We start from the raw sequence: 19,784 nt of genomic DNA on the forward strand, positions 1-19,784 counted from the left end.
TTCACTGTTATGATTCAAGCACCTAATGCCTCCAAATTCTTTCTTCAGCTTCTTTAAAGAAGGGCATCCGCAATCCTCTGCATTTATTATAGGTTTGTTTAGGAAATTTAGAATGTACTGCTTCTCTAGTCCTTTAACATAGATCTTGCTAAATGGCTGTAGCAGGGTACGTAGTTCCTCTTCAAAATTTTCATATCGAATGTGACCGGAGGTCCACTTTAAGCCATGATAATAATCCTCTAAATATCGAATCTCTTTTTTTCATAGTTGCAGTAATACTATAATTTTGAGGGGGTTTTATTAACAGAGTTGTGCATTTCGGACCCTCCGAGGAAACAATCGAAATTTCTTTGGGTATAAACTCATTAAGAGCACCTCGGAAACCTTGCATATCGACGTATGCATCCATTGCAGAAAACATTTAAACTGGCTAAGGACTCGTATAAACTGATCTTTTATTTATTATTATTAGTGAAATCATACGTAGGATATCAGCTTAATTTATTTTTCTGCTTTTCGAACTTATTGATGTGCGTAAGACTATGCAATGTACGCAATTTTGAGATTTCTCTTTTAACTGTTGAAATCTGCGTTAACATTTCGGTGTTTATCGATTTCAATGACATTGTCGAACTCCGCATATACCAAGCAGTTTACTGTTTCAGTTAACGCATCTTGAAATCCAACTTCGATGCGCAATGAACCATTCCTAACTAAATTCCAATGTGTTGTGGCGTTAGCGGATAAATCAGGTGTCAGGTCAAAGGTAGTTAAACAGTAGCCGTGAGGGTAATCTAAACGCGATATGTTATTTCCTTCATTCAAAAAATGAATACCCGTCCCCGAAAATAAAGTATGATATGCCCGTACGTATAATCCTGCCCGTGTGAAATCAGGTTGCAACGGCTTTGAAGGAATTTGCTGTCCGTCGATGTACAGGGACATGTAATTAATCTTGTAGTTTTGGAAATTGAAAGGGTTAGACGCGTAATCGCCATTAAACGCTTTATTGGATACAAAACCGATTATGCAACGTTTTGGCAACTGTCCAAGGAAGACGTTATCTAAAGATTTACGCTGTATTCCGGTTGGTATTGTTAACACTTTTACATCGGTTCGAGTAATAGGATATTTTGCGGCGGACGTTTCTAATGCTTTAGTGTGAGCGAGAAGAATTGTAGGATTTATCTTCATTCTTCGTACCAGCAAATTGGCATCGACAATTTTTACTTTATAAGTTGCACCTGCACCAGCCATTAAGTTAAACGAATCTCTGGATCTCACAAATTTAACTTTCATTTCAACACCGTTTATGAGAAATTTTTCTTGGTTAAACAAATCGGCATGGACATGTCCAATCATCTCTATCATGTTACTCTCGGCTGCTGCGGCTTGACGTATAGTGAAACCTACGTTATCTGCTGTTAATGTGTCCATTTTTTTTGGTGTATCGTTGTGCCACAATGAACACCCCAGATGTGATGTTTTGGCTTCCAAACCATAATTTAGCAAAGTTTCAATATATGCACGATACGCATATGTGTTATTAGGTGGCGACACCAATTTCTGATTTAAACATATCTCCACCTGGCTATACAGCGTGTGTAACCAATTGTTGGCTGGACCTACAACATCTCCAACACCCAATATTGAATCATCTTGTTTTACAATTCTTGCCGTGATATAGAGCATAGTGTGACTTAAATCCAAATAATCATTCCCGCTTCCGGGGATTACGAATTCTATCGGAGCATCATCGGTTAACGAGGATAAAGGTTTGTAAAAAACCCATTCGCCACTTTCAATACTTGTTTGAGTAGCTGGCAGTGCGAACAAATCCAGCTCTGATTTTATGCACTCACAAGACTGCGCGTGAAGGAATGCCATGTTTATTGCTTTGAAAATATGTCACTAAATTTGGGCTTTGTAGGTTTTTTAATTCTTGATGTAGTTTTCTTACGACTTGCAATTTTAAACTGATCAAGTTTGGGTATGTGAGGTGTTTTATAACCAGATCCTTGCATCAATGTATCAATTTTTTCATCGGCTTTGCGTTTTAGATTTCTTCCTGCTTCGTGAATTCGATCTTGAAACGCTTCCTTGATAGGCTTATCCTCGATTATATCGCCTAGTACATTCGTACCGGTTCGTAAAGCTTCTTTCCCAACTGCACGCATTCCGGATTTAAACAATGGTAAAATACTACGAAACACTCCACCTAACCAGCTCCCTATCCCATGACCTCTTTGATACGGTGACCCCCTATAAATCGTACCAATGCCAGTACCGGCTTGATTTACGTAGTACTGTTGGTATGGACACCCCATTTCTTAAAATGTAGCTTCAAGCTCAATGTTCCAAACTCGAATGGCATTGATTGTCCAGTATCAGTCCTTATGTTTATTTCAATATTTTCAAATTCTTTTATCATCACAGGTATATAGTGCGTTGGGGAGAACACAACATCCTTATGACAGCCGTAATTGTAATTTTCAGCAGTTATATTAACTATTCGCATTAGTGGAGATACAACGTTCCCCACGATTTGTGGTTCTACAATATCGCAATAGATGAACATTTGTGAGGGCAATCCAAATGCTGGCGGGATGGGGTGGCACTGGATCTTGAACAATGTTTTGTTCGGGACGAAATCCCAATTGTAAAGCAAGACGCTCTGAAAAACCCAGTATCGAGAGTGTTTCTGTCTTAATTTGAACTGATACACGTTTAGTAAGAGTGTAATACTCTAAAGTCACCAATCTTCCTATAATCTCATGCTTATTCATTTCTCTAACTACATCCTCGACAGTATCGTAGTTCCCTGATGCAAAACGAATTACATGCCAGCCGTTAGCGTGATACGTTATTTGCTCGGAGTCATCACGAAAAAAGTCCGCCGCGTTTTTTAACACTCTTTTTGCAGATAAATCTTCCGGAGGTGTTACTCTATAATATATTAAATTATCGATCTCACTTATTGACGCGAACGAACACGGGTACTGAATTTCCGAAACACCAACGCACCACCGCCCATTTAATCTTATAGGTACGTTTTGGTAGCTGTGTTACAAAGTTTGACGTCGTATTGCTGGGGAAGTATTCCATGGAACTATTGCTCAATAAGGTTGCATAAAATTCCTCCGTCATATCTTTTTTAGTTCTGATGCAGATATCCAAGAATTGAATTTTTCACTATATCCTTTCCACTTGACCAAATACTTTTTGTTTTTCCCACGACCTTTCTCTTCTAAGATTTTATCAATTTTAAACACTGTATTCTCATCAAGTGTAACAACTTGCAGCTCTTCTTCGTAAAAAGTTCCCTCTATATCTTCACCATTCAAATCTACTATTCTATAAACTGGAGGTCGACGATTTATAACTTTGACGATTTTAAACACTTCTTGACTGAAATTGCTCTCATAGCCCTTCTCAAAATGATGCTTGCTTCTGGCTATTCTCACGTGTTGTCCCACCTTATATTTAGGTTGAGCCTCTTTACCAAATCCCTTCGCATACAGATTCTGCCAAACGATTAAAATGTTTTCATCTGTCACCTCAATCGGTGCCATCTTGATTGCAGAATGATAACTCTTGTTATACGCAGACACAAGATCTTGTAGAACGTCCACATATCTATACGTATTACTATATGTAAACCATCGCCACATTCTGGACTTTAAACTCCGATTCCATCTCTCAACGACGGCCGCTTTTACATCAGGATTATGAGTTACATAGTAATTTATTTCATGCTTTCTAAAGAATTTTTGAACATCACCGGCAATAAACTCTTTCCCTTTATCGGTTTGTATATTATCAGGTGTATTACCACACTCGTTAAAGATTGATGCAAATGCTTCAATTATGGAAGATGCTGTTTTCTGCTTGAGGGGTCTTGCCCACGCTTTTTTACTGAATACGTCTATGACTGTTAATATGTAATTGTAACCGTCATTAAACTTAGTTAAAGTTCTCATATCACATAGGTCGGCTTGAAAGAGCTCAAACATATTATTGACAATGTACTTGTTTCGGGCAAATTTCTTTTTAACAGGTTTGTGCATAGTGTAAGCCTCTTGTTTCTGCAGCCATGTCTTGATATCTTCAGCGGGGTATTTGTTCTTTACTTCTGCTAGCAAGGACGATGCTCCAGCGAAACCTGCGGGATGGGCCGGATCGTAATATATGATATCCATCCTTAAAGTTCAAATGCTTCCCACAGAGATTCAGAGATATTGAGAGGTTTAGTTCTTTTTCGGCGTTTTTGGGGTGGTTGTTGTTGTGGTAAAATTAATTCGGAATCGGCATCGTAATCGGTAAAGCTTCTATCTCGATTTATATTAAGTTTTACCGTGCTGGTACGGTGAGGCGGGGTATTCCGTCTTCTCACGTTGCCCACGAATTCTTGAGGTACATTGATTTCTTTAACATAAGCCGCAAACTTCTCCCAACCTTCGGGGTTTGATGTCTTCCTCGGTCTTATTGTATCATGGACCAGATCGATAATATTCGACGAAGGAATAACCTCACCTTTTATTGTGACAATTCCTTTGTTATCCCAGCCGATGTTACTTGAGGCCGTGAGCATCCGTAAAAATCCTTCGGCTTTCTTCTTAAAAGTTGCGGTATTGTGGTTAATATGTCAACCTCCGATATACCCTCTGGCCTTGAATCAATTGAGATGCTTACTGGCTTCCGCATCTGGTCAGCAAAATGTAAATATTTCTGTAGAACTTGATTATACTGCTGCCACTTATCATGATCAGACAAATTCGACTTTAAGATTTGCATCATTTCATCATCTATCCGTGATAAAACATCTTCTTTCCTATTCTCATTTGCTTTAAGCCGCTGTATAACTTCTTGAGGCACGAGTAACATTTTCTTTCCGTGCTCCATAATTATTATTATTTAAACAAACTTCCGAGTATACCACCAAGTAATGGTCCTAATATAAATGGCAGGAACGCTCCTCCGCTTTGCACCAAGATCTGTTTTTTCTTTCTTATTGTTTCGTGAGGCTTTACCATACGTCTCAAGATAGTCTTATGACGACTGAGACTTCGTTTCTGATTATCAGTCAGTTCAGCTTTACCTTTTAAAGTATTGTAAATGCATTCACATATGCAATGAATTTGATCATCATCCAAACATTTTATTAAGGCTTGACGCTCCTTAGGCCCCAATTTTGCGAGAGCACGCAGCAACTCTGCGTGTTTAGTCAGCTTTGCAGACATTATAAATTAATAATGCCTAATTTATCAAGATTTAAACCTTTAATACCCTTTTTTGGGGTATATACTACACACGCGCCGTCTTCTTCGAAAATCGACGTTCTGTATCGGAATACATCCGGTGTACTTTGTTTTAAATCGAATAATAAATACCCATGTGGTTTAGATGTGGCATCATTATATGCTTCCTCTAAAAACTTTGAATTTTCAGGTAAAATTTGTCGAGTTAAATGCTTAATTTGTGCACGATCACGAGGATTTTTAAATAGAATTATGTAATGAGTGTTTAAAGAAATATCTCTCTGGCCTTTTCCTTGATGGAATATGTTTTGGGTTAAGAAAAATACACTAAGATTTCGGTGATGACAACCTTTTGTAAAAATGTCTACCATGGACCCATTTGATTCACGCATTAGATCATCTATGATCACCAGTGTTGGTTTTAAACCATCGAAATTAGACATGTCAGGTACTCCCTGATGAAACTCAATACCCTTTAAATCGTCGTACAATTCCTGCCATACTATTCTTTTAAACACTACGTTGCAGATGTTTCCTACATTTTCAAGAAAATTTACAACAAAATAACTCTTTCCAGATCCGCTTGGTCCACTTACGATTGCACTAAAGGGGTGATAAATCTTATTCTCCATTGTAAATTCGTCGAAGTATGCAAACAAACTGAATAAAATAGACCACGACCTTGGAAAAACTCGAGGTCAAAGTCCAAGACCATGACCTTGGGAAAAACCCAGTGCTACGACAAGTTCATAGTCCAAGGCCATGACTTGAGGAAACCCATTGCAATGACCTCGGGAAATACCCAAATAAGAAATGTACGCTCTAATTTCAGTTAGTATTTGACTACCGACTCCTTAACATCACCTAACGTATTGTTACAAGTTTTATTAGCCTCGCATAATCTACTGCAGTTTACGTAATTATACAGTGCTAATCTGTGCATCTCTCTCTTTCTTATGTGTTAGGGAGGGTGTGTGTGTGTGTGTGGATAAACTTGGAAAAAACAAGGATTTTCAAACAAAAACTAAGAAAAAGTAAGTACACAAATATTTTCTTGTTTTGCTTGCTTCTCGCTTTGCTTTTTCCTCTTCTTCTTCTTTGTAAAATTTGAAATGTATGGATTACCATTTTCTAAGAGTATGTACTTAGATTAGGTTTGTAATACAGCATCTCTTATTTTTCTCTACACCTCTCTCTTTTAAATTCGCTAGGAAAATCCCAGAGCACAATTTTAGTCCAAACTCAAATCCCAGAATCCAAATCACACAATCTCAACTCAGCATCCAAGACCACGACCTTGATCCAGAATCCATAATCACAACCCTGCCGCAGGATCCAAGACCATGATCCTGTACCAAAGTCACGATCTTGGAAAAACCTCAAAACCATGATCTTGAGGAAAACCCCAGGCCACGACCTTGGGGAAAACCCAAAGCCACGACCTTGGGAAAAACCCAAAGCCACGACCTTGGGAAAAACCCAAAGCCACGACCTTGGGAAAAACCCAAGGTCACGACCTTGGGAAAACCCAAGGTCAGGGAAAACCCAAGGCCACGACCTTGGGAAAAACCCAAGGTCTCCGTGACGTCACAGAAAGTGGTGGGGGTAAGTGTCGGCATTCTACTCAAGTATTTTCAAAGAGGTGGGGTAATGATCCAAATTAAGCCTAGCCTCAGTTTTTCCAATTTACAGTTTGTCACTGATTTAAGTATAGAAAAAGATTTCGAATGTTGTGGTCTTCAACTGTTATCCAATTTTACATGTGTAATATCAATTTATCGTGCACCGGCAGGCAATATGGGTGTCTTTTTGACGCAGCTTGAACAGTTACTGATAATGCTTTCTACGAAAAAGCGGGTTATCATTTGTGGTGATTTCAAATTTACTACTGGATTCAAAAGATGTAAAGATGTTTGTATCATTACTTAGCTCCTTTAACTTCACAAACTTTGACACCCCGACAAGGGTCACAAGTACATCAGAGACGTGCATTGATAATATTTACACCAACTTTGATACATTTTGTTCAACCAAAAACATTTACATCGATTTTTCGGACCATAATGCCTTAATACTCAACATGACAGGCGCCGTCTCTAAGATACACTACAATAAACACGTGTACAGAAAGGGAAGAAGTAAGATAATTTCTTTAGCAGTGTGCTAACGAATACGGATTGGTCACAAATGTACACAGCTAAACATGGCAAATTTGATATATTTTATAGACAGTTTTTATGTTGTTTTAATAAATCGTTTCCTATAAAAAACCTGCGCTCCAACGTACATAAGAAAGGATGGATTACTAAGGGTATCAAAAAATCGAGTAAAACAAAACGGGAACTGAAGCAAATTGTTAATCATTTTCCCGATCCCACCTTAGTAAATTACTATAAGTTATATTGTAAGAAATAGTACGGGCCGCACGAAGAAATTATATCGCCGCTGAAATTAACAAATCTCCTAATGTTATAAAAACAGTATGGGAAGTAATTAAAAATGATTTAAATAAAAAAACAAGAGCCAGGGAGAACTTAAACTTGGTTGTTAATGATATTAAACATTATGACCCTGCTGTTGTCGCAGATTATTTCAACAGTTACTTTGCTGGTGTAGGTGTCTCCATCCAAAAGAATATAACTCCTATTCCAGGAGGGAAATTACTAATGCCGCCGAATAGAGGAATATCTTTGTTTCTTAGTCCTATTACACACTTCGAAGTGGAATCAATTATAAAATCTCTAAGGAGCACATTATCCACTGGATATGATGATGTCCCACAAAATATTATTAAGGTAATCAAAAGATAAAACGAAGGTAGAAAATTATCGCCCCATTACCATTCTGTCGATTTTTTCAAAAATAATCGAGAAAGCTTTAAAAAACCGTATTATTGAATATTTTAGACAAAATGATCTTTTTTGCAGCCAACAACACGGGTTCACACCCGGCAGATTTACTAGTACAGCTCTCAATAATTTAATGTTAATAATATTTTAACTGGTTTAAAAGGGGAGACGTGGACAGCTAGTGTTAATTGTGATCTATCTAAAGCAGGGGTTCCCAACCTTTTAGCAACTGCATACCACATGAAAATGTTTAAAGATTTTGGCGTACCACCATCTTACATTTTTATTACGGCTGACGCGCATACAGAGGTTCTTACACGTAATCGCTTGCTTTACCCACGCAACGCGTACCACTTATAACGTTCTCGCGTACCACCGGTGGTACGCGTACCACCGGTTGGGAACCCCTGAATTCTAAAGCATTTGATGTGATTAATCATACTATTCTATTGAATAAATTATTTCATTATGGTACCTATTAGAGGAATAGCTTTAGAGTTAATAACATAACATCATATCTAATTAACAGAGAGCAATTTGTACAAGTTTCACATACCGTAAACGGCAGTAACACATTGATTGAATCCGACCGACGGCTTGTATCAAGTGGGGTGCCTCAAGGCTCCGTCTTGGGACCTTTACTTTTTGTCCTTTTCCTTAATGATTTGCCATTTAATTTTGGATCACTTGAATCAGTTTGCGGGGTATCTATGTATGCCGATGACACTAGCTTTGTAGTCACTGGCACGTCACAGTCACAACTTTCAAATAATCTGATACAAGTATTATCTCAAGCACATCGTTGGTTCTCAAATAATCAATTGCAATTAAATGTCGATAAAACCAACATCATTGTATTCGGGAAAGATATTACGCAGTTTGAAAATTTTAATTTTGGCAATGTTAAACTTAGTTTTGTTCATATATGTAAAATTCTAGGCCTTGAATTTGATAATAAAATGAAATGGCGCCAGCATAGTTCATCATTAATTTTAAAACTGAATAAAGCGTTATTCTGTCTCCGTCATCCAAGACGCATAGGTACGTCACTATGATACATTAAGGAGTGTATTGCATACTTTGAATCTCATTTACGATTCGGTATACTATTTTGGGGAAACTCAAACTTTATGAGCAGTATCTTTAAGCTGCAGAAAAGAGCCATCCGCATATTGGTTGGAATAGGTCCACGGGAGTCATGTCGCTCTCATTTCAAAGAATTAAAAATCGCGACCTTATACAATTTATATATTATTGAATGTGCAGTGTACGTCCACAACAACATTCACCTGTTTGTTCCTAATGCCAAGGTTCACAATTACAATACAATGACGTGGTAAGTTTATTAGAACCCCAGTTTCAAAATCTAGTATTTTTAACGATTCTTTCATTGTAACAGCTATAAAAATATACAATAGCATACCAAATACCTTAAAGGCAAGTAACAATTCTGGTTTAAAAAAAAATTTGAATGCATACCTCAGGGAATTTGTTTTTTATTCTATATATAAATTTTTTGATTCTTTTAAATAACTACCTATACATATTTTAAATTGTTTGTACTGTAATATTTAAAAAATTTTTGTGTGTGCACGTCTGTATTATAATAATTGTTTATTGTGCAAGATTATTCAACACCTTACGGTAAATATGAATAAAGTTTATCTATCTATCTATCATGTGCGTTTTGCTGCCGGCTCAATTTGGTGACAAGTGAATGAAATACGTTACTTTCACGCCGACTTACTTTGATGGAATGTGTTCCTGACCTAGCACCTAGCTGTCTACTCATTCTGAAAGAGGTTATACCTAAAAATCATGAAAATTACAAGAAATTATCTCAAACTGAATACATTTCTAAGAACAATGAAGTCAAAAACAATTCTTACAGTCAAAAACGAAATGAAATGAAAGTCTTTTGAAGCTCAACAATATTCCTGCTGGCCGGGTCACTAAATTTAACTTAGTAAACAATAAGATCAGAAAATCTAACTTATTTAATAACCAATTATTAATGCGCAGAAAGTCTTACTTGATTCAGTGTTATTCACCCATAATTCGCACAAGATTTAAATAGCAAAAATAAAATTCCGTACCCTATTGCCTTAGAATGTCACGGGATGTCCTTATTTTATAGGGCTCATTTTTAGGGCTTGAAAATTAGCTACGCGGGTAGAATTTCGTGTGTCGAGGTCCCGCGCCTCTCGCCCGTTCAATCACCACGATCATATCACAAATAATAGCCGTATTTTTGTAAATAATCGCAAACCTTAATTAAAAGAATCGCCAAATCAAAAGAAAAACACGCAGCAGTCTTTAAAATAATCCGCCGCTTATTTGGATGTCCATTAATAAATGGAAAGTTTTCGATTTATGGTTGTTAATATTGGTGCACTTAAATCAGAACTTCGTATCACTATTCCATTCTATTTATAGGTATTGACAGAAACCACATGTCAACGTATTTAACTGTAATGTTGCTAGAAATGTTCAAAGCCAAATTTCAGAAGCATATTCAGGAATTATGTCAAACTTTTGACGAACCTTAGAAATGTCCTTTGACATACTCCTAACTATATATAATCATCTCAAGAGGCTTTTTTAGTTATTTTATTAGTACTAAATATTAATATAAATAGCGAAGTGCCTTTAAACATTGCAAGTGCTTTAAAGACCAATTATACACCCGCTTCTTTATCATTTTTTTTAAATTATGCCTGCAATATAGTTTAAAAATAAAGGAAATAAAATACATTTCCAATTAATTGGGCTGGTTATTCGTAATTCCTTTATGGCTAATGTCACTTGGAACTTTTCTCATAAAAAATCACCATCTTTGTAAATAAAATTACTTCAGTTGAACAAGATAAGATACCTTCCATTCAGTGCCTTGTTGCAGAAGTAGAAGAAAGGATGGTACCTACAAAATCCAAATGTAAAAGTCTATTATAAAGAATAAGGAAATTTGTTGACGTAGATAAATAGGAAGTATCTTTCAAACAGTCTCAAATGCATCAATAAGACTGGCATATATGAAGGAAAAATCGCTCAGGCGAGCTTTAAACGGCGATTCTGATGCAGGTCGTTTCAAACGTTTTTACAGATTCATCTCTCTAGTTTTTAGTTGCTAAGCTTGCATTATGTCTAAACTCCCTAAACGCTTTCAACTTTCTAGATTCCCGTAAGATTTGCAAGTTGTGTCCTAGAAATAGCCAAAATGTTGAAGGTTTCTAGGATTCTTAAGTCTTAGGAGCCCTAAATATACCAAAGTCTCTAAACGTCACAAGATTTTAAAGCTTGAGAAAATATGATGATTTCTAGACAGATTTTGAAATTGAAAGTACTTATATTTTAATATAACACAAGACAAAATTCCGTGCCCCCTGTATAAATTAATTTTCCATTTTTAATGATACATACTGTTGATTTGTGTTTAAATAAATATATAGTAATTATAAATTTAGTTTTCCTTTGTATTCTCCTTCTACGCTACCTATGTCTCTGTTTCAGGTAAGTAATTGCTATTGGAACCCTTATTTACTTCATAACAAGATGTAATTAAATTTGAAAAGCTATTCTCTCAATGCTGTTATTTATAGAAACAAATCGATAGCTGTGTGAATTATATTTTACGAAACAAAGCAGTCGCTTAGAAACTGAGAGTATACCTTTTAAAAACACATTTCAAATTCAAACAAGTGTTAATATTCAATTTGTATGTACTGTTTTATATTTACCGTTTTAGGTGAAACAATTTACAAAATAAGTGCGTAGAAATAAAAACAAGGATGGTACTCCTTAATGAATCATACATACAATCGCGCGTAAACTACAGGAAAAAATTGCAATATTAGCGCAAGGTACGTGCGCCTTTTGGTGGTAAGGCACTAAAACTGACCATTTAAACAAATACATTAATACGTGGTTAAAATAAGTCGCAATAGAACTGTACAAAATGAAGGTCTTTCGACAGCAACTCTTAGTATGATTAATTGAAGAAATATTTTTTAACGCAACCCCTATTTGATTTATGTCCTACTAGTCGTATGTTATTATGACATTATAATTGACTAGTTTTTAGGTCTAAACCTATAACCTCCAAGGGAATTATCATAATTCCCAATTCTGTCTTTCGCTTCTATAACAACATTTAAGAAGAGCAATCATTATTTGGATTGTCAAATTTTCTACTGTCAGTGTACTAATTAATATATACTTAGTTCCCCTATGCACATGGTTTATCTGTATGTAGTTACCACAGACACAAGTTTATGGCTTATTGCAGAAGGCGGACGTATGACCATATCCTTGGCATTTAAAGCATCTCATAGCGCTATATACTCCACTGGTTTGGGTTTTCAACACTGCCCATAAAAATGGGTACCTACGTTTTATAGCTTCCCCCAGCTATGCAGAGTGCAGAAGAAATGGTAAATGACAATTGAGCCTCGCCAAACCACTACTAAAGTCATGGTTGCACTGGTGTACCAAGACACTCACAGAAAAAAAGACAAAATAGATAAACCGTTCGAGACTCATTACCGCCGAGCCATACATCTCTTTTTTTTTTTGGTTGTTTTGTTATATAGAACATTAAGGTATTATTACATTAAGATTTAAGCTATTATTTCACTTTTGCACACTCTATTATTTGTAACGTCATATTGTCCTGTAATTGGAATGATTGTTTTTCTGTTGGGCAATAACAGGAAATTTAATTTAATTTAATTTAATTCGCCAGGGTTAATAGCTTGAGATTTCGGAAGACAAGAGAAGGAAAGTGAAATCAAATGGGCAAGTGAGAAGGAGCGTCGAGGAATTTGGTGGTGGACAGCTAATAATGGAGAGAGGATGGACTAGCCACTCTCCATCTGCTCGGGTTCGTGGGGTCGCAACTCCCCAAAGTTTGGAAGACCAAACCCCCTGCGAGCAACGATTATGTCCCAAGTGCCACTTGCTACGTATTTTCATCTACCCAATACACACTGGATTACAAATTATAGACCCTATTATAGAGGCAGCAAAATAAGTGTTCCTTTTTTGTAAAACATTGTAATTTGCAATTCTGTGTTCTGTGTTCATCGTGCCTTCTTTCAACTTCGTAAGTTTGAAAAAGAGAATACCTACGCAAAACCTTTTCCCGCGTCTTGTTCAAGTGTTCAAGTAAATTTAGACGAGAGACTTCGACCAAATCTCCTGAAAAAATTACCAAATGAAAGTGTCCATTATTGCACGTACACAATCCAGATTGTTTTTTTAAATTTATCTCTGAGATTAAAACGTACTGGTTTATACAAATAGAGTTCACGAAGTGTCACAGTTAATCTAAGATTTGAACGGAGGGGGGTAGCGTTATGCAATGTCACGTTCAAAAAACCATCAATAACTTATTATACCCAAAACAAAAGTTGTTTGTGGCCAATTATCTAATCTGCAATTTGTTTATAATTATATTGATCTGCTTAGTGAATCGTAGTTTCGTATTTGAGTATCAACAAACGATTAGTTTTGGTAATTTCCGAAATAGTGTCAATCCTTAGAGGACGATTTATTTCTCGAGTCAGTTTAACTAAAATTCATCTCTTAACAATAGATACATTGTTGACCAAGGATGTACAATGAGGGCAAAGTTCAAGGCGTGTGCAAGGAAATTTATTTTTTTCTTTTGCTAGAAGGATTTAATACTTTGATTTTTTATGTCCCGATAACCTCTCGAGCTATCATTCATGGATAAGCGGAAGGAATCACGTCACCCCCCTCATCGACAGGCACGAAAAATGACACCACGCTTCCCGCATTAAGGGAAAAATAATATTTGAAAACGAACCAGGAGAGCCGTTGAAATTCTAGTATCCTAGATACCCAAGTATATCCAGTTGCTTTTATATTTATGTCGGTACTTTCTATTTCGAAATTGGATTATTTTGGGATTTTGTCTGGTGATGTTAGGAACAAGCGTGGATTTTGTGTTTTGTATAAATCTTCGTAAATTATATTAGTGGAAGTTAAAAATTGGCAAAGAAAATTTGGACTTGTGCGTTCTTAAAGATATCAATCTCTGACCAAAATGAAGCCGTTTGTACTGCATGTATTTCACAATTTATAAACCCACTAAAATTGGTTTTAATAAAGAACATCCGTTTTTTATTAGTTGCTTCGTTCAAATTTCAAGAAAAAAATCTTTAAATGTGTTAATTTACAAGGTGAAATATTAAAAAAAAATTGTGCCGTTTATTGTTATTAGGTTTGATATTGAATTAAGGTGGTTAAAAAGATCGTTGTCACGAAAATTAACCTATTACTTTTTCCACTATTTGGTTGCTTTTGAATTCAGTGAGAAAAATAAAAAATAACCAACATGGAAACTCATTGCATTCTATGAACCTATGAAATTTAATCACATCACCACAATTGCAGGCTCATAAAAAAATTGCCATTTTTTCGCATATGAAACCCTGGTTTTCGGTACCTCATACGTAACTTGTATTGAGAAGAAAGAGTACTTATCCACCACGAGAAAAAAAACGCTACAAAATATGTAACAATGTTGAGTGGAAAGCTTACCACTACCACATGCTAGACTTCAAGGACATGAAAGTCAACAGACGGGAGGAAAATAGAAACAGTAAAGAGGAAGAAAAACGATCAAACTGTAAATAGGTTGTGAAAAGAGCATGGTTCTCACCCCCTATCACCTGAATACGTCAAATAAAAGATCTGTAAGGAATCCGCCGTGCCCTCCAGAACATTCCATCTGCCCTCTGCGGTTACTATAACTCCACTCCTATACGGGTAGAATTGGCCGATTGCAGGATACAAAAAAGAAATTGGCACATCTAACCCAATAAGTAAGAAAAATGGACGAGGAAAAATTTGAACGCTAGTAGCTTTTCACTCGCTTGAAAATAAAAATTGGATGGAATGCTATATGTCCAAGACAGTCTTCTGCTGAGTTAGGTAGGAATTCGTGCGACTTTAAAAATTTTACATTGATTGATTCTCGAAAATCGCTTCACATTTGTAACTGCCGAAGTGTAAATGTAGAGCAGCTGCGTTTTCCTTCACTTGAGACATTTATGAATTATATTGGAAATTTAAAACAAAATTAGTTAAATTCGAACCAAGGAGTAAACCTGTTTATAAATATACTTTTGGATTGAACTAATGAGCACCATTTATTGTAGGAAATTCTTTACTCAATGATTGCGCTTTACCCATTAAGATAAAAAAGTATGGAAAACAGCAATTTTTACACTTTATAGTGGAAGGTACTGTCAAATGATAGTGTACGTACTTTCAATTACAATCATTACAATATATACAACTATGTGTACATTATAAATAATGAAGACATATTTCCACGTATTTTTTAGTAGATACACAATTAATTTGCATTTATGGATTGAAACTGTTTGCTGCATACACTGCTTACATTAATATTTTAGGTTCTTTCTATGATATCTTGTTTTACATTTGAAGTGAAACGTTTTTTTGGAACTCAGTAACAGGTGGTCTTTTATCATTTCAAAAATCTAGTTTTGAATTGGTATTTTGGTTAACATAAGGAATGTTAAAAATGTACAGCTTCGTAGCGAACGTGAACGAAAGCATATCTGGCGATATCAAGCTATAACAAGAACTGTATTGCGGAGAACTAGCGCGGTTTCCGCGACCTCTTCAAACCTAAAAGTGTGGCTCCGTTCTGTTTAAAGACGAGCACGTAACGAAAATATTGAGGTTTTCTATTTATGTTCAGAAATGCGTTCCTGTTCAGTTTTTGTCGTAAGTGAATAGCGAGACAAGTGGGAGAGCGAGAGATTCTTGCTTGATGTTGCTAGTCGAAACGTACCATTTGGGTGCATTAAAAATTACATTCTAAGCTGGTTTTCGCTCGCGGTTATGTATGCCGTTGGGTACGTTTTCTCACAGAAATAAGTAAGTTAGAATTTTTAAAGTTGTAAAGAGCGCCAAAGTTTCTAACTAGTCATTTTCAATGGGCTTTTATTCTTTAATTGCTTTTAGCGTCAAAATTACAGGAATACAATACAGACCTAAATTCAATCCTTTTTAATGGCTGTATAGTATTGTACTTCATAGCTCATAATGAGATAAAGTCAACGTGTAAACTTTTTAATGGAATAGAGTGGGGGGAGGGGAGGGAGGGACTAGGATTAGTAGTAAGAAAGACACTAAGCAATAGAAAATTTAGACATCGTCATTTTAAAGATAATTCGCCATTTGCGGGAGTGAAAAATTTAACCAGTAACTAAAGAGGGGTCCAGTCAGCTTTAAAAAAATAGATAGATGAAGTCTCTCAATTAGCGGGGAGAGATCGCAAGTCACTTCATTAAGAAAGGGAATTTAGAGCAAGTATCTGTGCGCCATGGCATTCTCCCGCTCTAATAACTACTTTGATTGTCAAGTACTTCCGCCACAACCAGTCGTACTGTTGTTGCGTTTTGAGCAAGAGTGGGTGGGAGGAGCCATCGGTAGTAAGTACGTGACAAGATGTTCATGAAAATTATAAGTATGGCACGGGAAGTATTGGGAGAACCGATATCAGCTGAGAAAGAAACTCCCCACCCACTTCAAAGAGCAAAAGGAGGAGGTGTGCTACATGCCCTTCAAGCAAAGACAAAAATTCTTACAAAAACCAATCTGCAATCAATGTTGTAAAAAAAGGCGCCCAAAGTGTTTTGAAAAATAATTTTAAATTTTTGTAGAATATTTGTTCTTTGTCAAAAGTACGAATTAATATTTCAAATGTTTGTTATTTCAAATTAATAAAACAAGTGTGTCCTCAAGATCGGTAGCAATTATTGAACCGCTTTAGGTCAATAGTAATTGAGGGATTAATAAAAGGTTTAAATTATTGTTTCTACCGTCTGAGTAGCCACCGACAATTTCTCATCTTATTTCTCAAGATTAATTTATTGAAGAAGAAGTGAAAGTTTTCTAAAGTTTTTGTGTCTTCGGTAACTGATTATCGCAAACCTTGCACGACCAGATTAATTAAATTATTTTAAAACAAATTGTACGTAATTTTAGATTTTTTTCATTTTTAATTACCGACAGTAAAGTGCAGGGTAGTTTATCCAAGAAGCGTTGTAATATTTTCTTTGCTACAGGGATTTTGTTTTATTTCTTTCATGTATTTCGAAATACATTTTTGTCATTCTCAAACAATTAATTTTGTTTTTTCATTTTCCTTGTTCGACCCAGATCCTGACCCAGATAGAGTTTTCATGTCAAATTTTCGGAAGTCGGAAATTTTTAATTAATTAACAACATTGAAATTTTTCATTGCGACAAGAACCGAACGTATAAGAGGAAAATGATTACAATTCTACATTTAAAGGTAGTTTTGTGTTGAGATAGCTGGATATGTGTTTTGTAGGTAGATTTGTAGGTAAATTTGGGAATCTATTGAATTGGGTTCGGATCTAGAATTTCAATACAAAGATTTGACAAAACACCTCGTACAGTACTTTCTCTTGATATTGATTGTGAATTTAAAAGGAAGACATACTAAACCAAAATATGAAAAAAATGGCTGCGGACGGGGTGAAGTCGAAATGAGAGGAATAGGAGAATGAATGAAACATGAGCTGACTTCCAAAAAAAATCTGGAAGCACAAATACAACAACAGAGGGTGAAGATAGGGGGCGCACGAGGAAGGAGCAGTTACAAGCATCTGATAAGGGAATGGTTACCAAAATCTTATGGGGAAGGAAAAATGTTAAAACTATAGCGAGATTCAGAGGATAGAAAACATGCTATGGAATTGCCAGGAGGTGGAAGGAGGACAGGGAGAAGGAAGAGTGATGTACCGGAAGAGGAGGAAGAGGTGAAAAGTGGTTCAGTATCACATTTTTCCTAAAAATATTTTTTGTTGTTAACCAAAGTTTGATAGTTTGTTCTTATTTCAGGTAGGGTCATTTATGTTTGTGCTAGCTTTATTGGGAAAAGCTTGTTTCAAGTGGAGAACAAAGAAACATGGTACAAATTTACTACACGTGACATCAAAATGCCCACATATGGCTACTGTACCATATTTCCAGCGTTATCCAGAGCAGCAAAAACCTTGGGCGAATATGGTTCGTTTAAAAAAAGATATGGATGTGGTGATAATTAGATCAAGACCATACATCTGTCTCTTCATGAGAAGTTGCAGCTCATCTGAATTTGATGCCACAATAGTCACATCAAGTTATTTGGAGAAGTCTTGAAAAAGCACAAATATCGGCCTTGGTCATGCACGGCGGGTAGCTTTTTGTACATTTGTAAACAGTCGCAAAAACCCAAATTTCCTTAATAACGTCATATGGTCGGAAGAGTGTAAATTTACAAATGCAGCAATGTTTAATCGTCATAATGAACACTACACTGATCAATTCAAAATCCTCATCAATTTCAAGAACGCGGCGACCACAAACACGTTTTAGCCATAACGTACGTGTGGTCGGTTTCAGGGCGTAGCCAGAGGGGGGCAAGAGCGGGCTCAGTCCGCTGTTGGAACTAGGGATGGGCGATAACTGTTTTCACTTATCGATAAGTATCGGGTACTTACCTATCGATATATTTTACTTATCGATGTGCCGATAATTATAGAAATATCGATGGTTATCGATATATCGATATCTATCGATACTTATCGATAACTATCGAAATATCGATAACTGTCGATATATCGATAAGTATCAGTATATCGACAGTTATCGATATGTCGATAGTTATCGATATATCGATAGTTATCGATATATGAATACTATCGATACATTGATAGGTATCGATATATCGATAAGTATCGATATGTCAATAGTTATCGCTAGGGATGGGCGATAACTGTTTTCACCTTCAAAAAGATCTAATTTCTAAAGATTTTATTACTGCGTGGATTTGGCATGGATGATGATGTGACTTAGCGCTTCTTTTGAGAAAGGGAGCAAAGTTAAGTTTCCGAAACGTCGAGCAACTAAAAATAGTAACTTTAAACGAGAGTAAACCCGAAAATGGATTTTATTAATAAAAATAGTAGCGCTCGTTGAAATCTCAACAATAACATAATCTTATCGTACCAATAGTTATCGACATATCGATATATCAATGTCAATAACTATTGATATATCGATATGTCGATAACTTACTATTGGTACGATAAGATTATGTTATTGTTGAGATTTCAACGAGCGCTACTATTTTTATTAATAAAATCCATTTTCTACATATCGATATATCAATAGTTATCGACATATCGATAGGTATCGATATATCGATATATAGATAGTTATCGATCTATCGATATATCGATTTTTTTAGCTATTTATTACAAATGATTGTTGCATAATCTACCGTTTTCAAAATAAGTATACGCGGTCAATTAAAAATGATCTCGTTTTTTAAATGAAACACCCTATATATTTTAATCCAAACAGACAGTATATTAAATTGTCTTTTCAAAACTATAGCACACCAAGGATGATATTAAAAAAAAGATTCAAATGATTCAAAAAATTGAAAAGATTCAAAAGGATTTAAAAAAATTGTAAAAATTGAAAAAAGTTCAAATAATTTCTTTAAAAACTTCTTTCTAATCTTTTTTTAATTGAATCCTTTTAAAAGATGAGATTAGGTGCGATAATTCCTTTACCTGAGCTTTAAAAGATTGTAGGCCAC

The 19,784-nt window shown here is 35.7% G+C and overlaps 1 protein-coding gene across 1 annotated transcript; it reads right to left on the minus strand.

The window, feature by feature from the left end:
- Positions 1–573: 573 nt before the first annotated feature.
- On the minus strand, positions 574–2,177 carry LOC116179528 (uncharacterized protein F54H12.2-like). Its single transcript, XM_031499323.1, has 2 exons — positions 1,961–2,177; positions 574–1,742 (listed from the first exon to the last, which is right to left on the minus strand). The coding sequence occupies exons 1-2, from the start codon at positions 2,175–2,177 to the stop codon at positions 574–576; spliced, it is 1,386 nt and encodes a 461-aa protein (XP_031355183.1).
- Positions 2,178–19,784: the final 17,607 nt, after the last annotated feature.

The sequence above is a fragment of the Photinus pyralis genome, unplaced genomic scaffold (genome assembly GCF_008802855.1).
Source record: "Photinus pyralis isolate 1611_PpyrPB1 unplaced genomic scaffold, Ppyr1.3 Ppyr1.4_LG8, whole genome shotgun sequence".
Classification (NCBI taxonomy): Eukaryota; Metazoa; Arthropoda; class Insecta; order Coleoptera; family Lampyridae; genus Photinus; species Photinus pyralis.

Excerpts from the sequence above, each read along its gene's own strand:
- LOC116179528 (XM_031499323.1), bottom strand. The coding sequence starts at position 2,177 with ATGCGTGCAGTTGGGAAAGAAGCTTTACGAACCGGTACGAATGTACTA. Across the intron at positions 1,743-1,960 it reads TCAGTTTAAAATTGCAAGTC|AATTCGTAATCCCCGGAAGC; the intron begins GTAAGAAAACTA and ends ATGCTCCGATAG.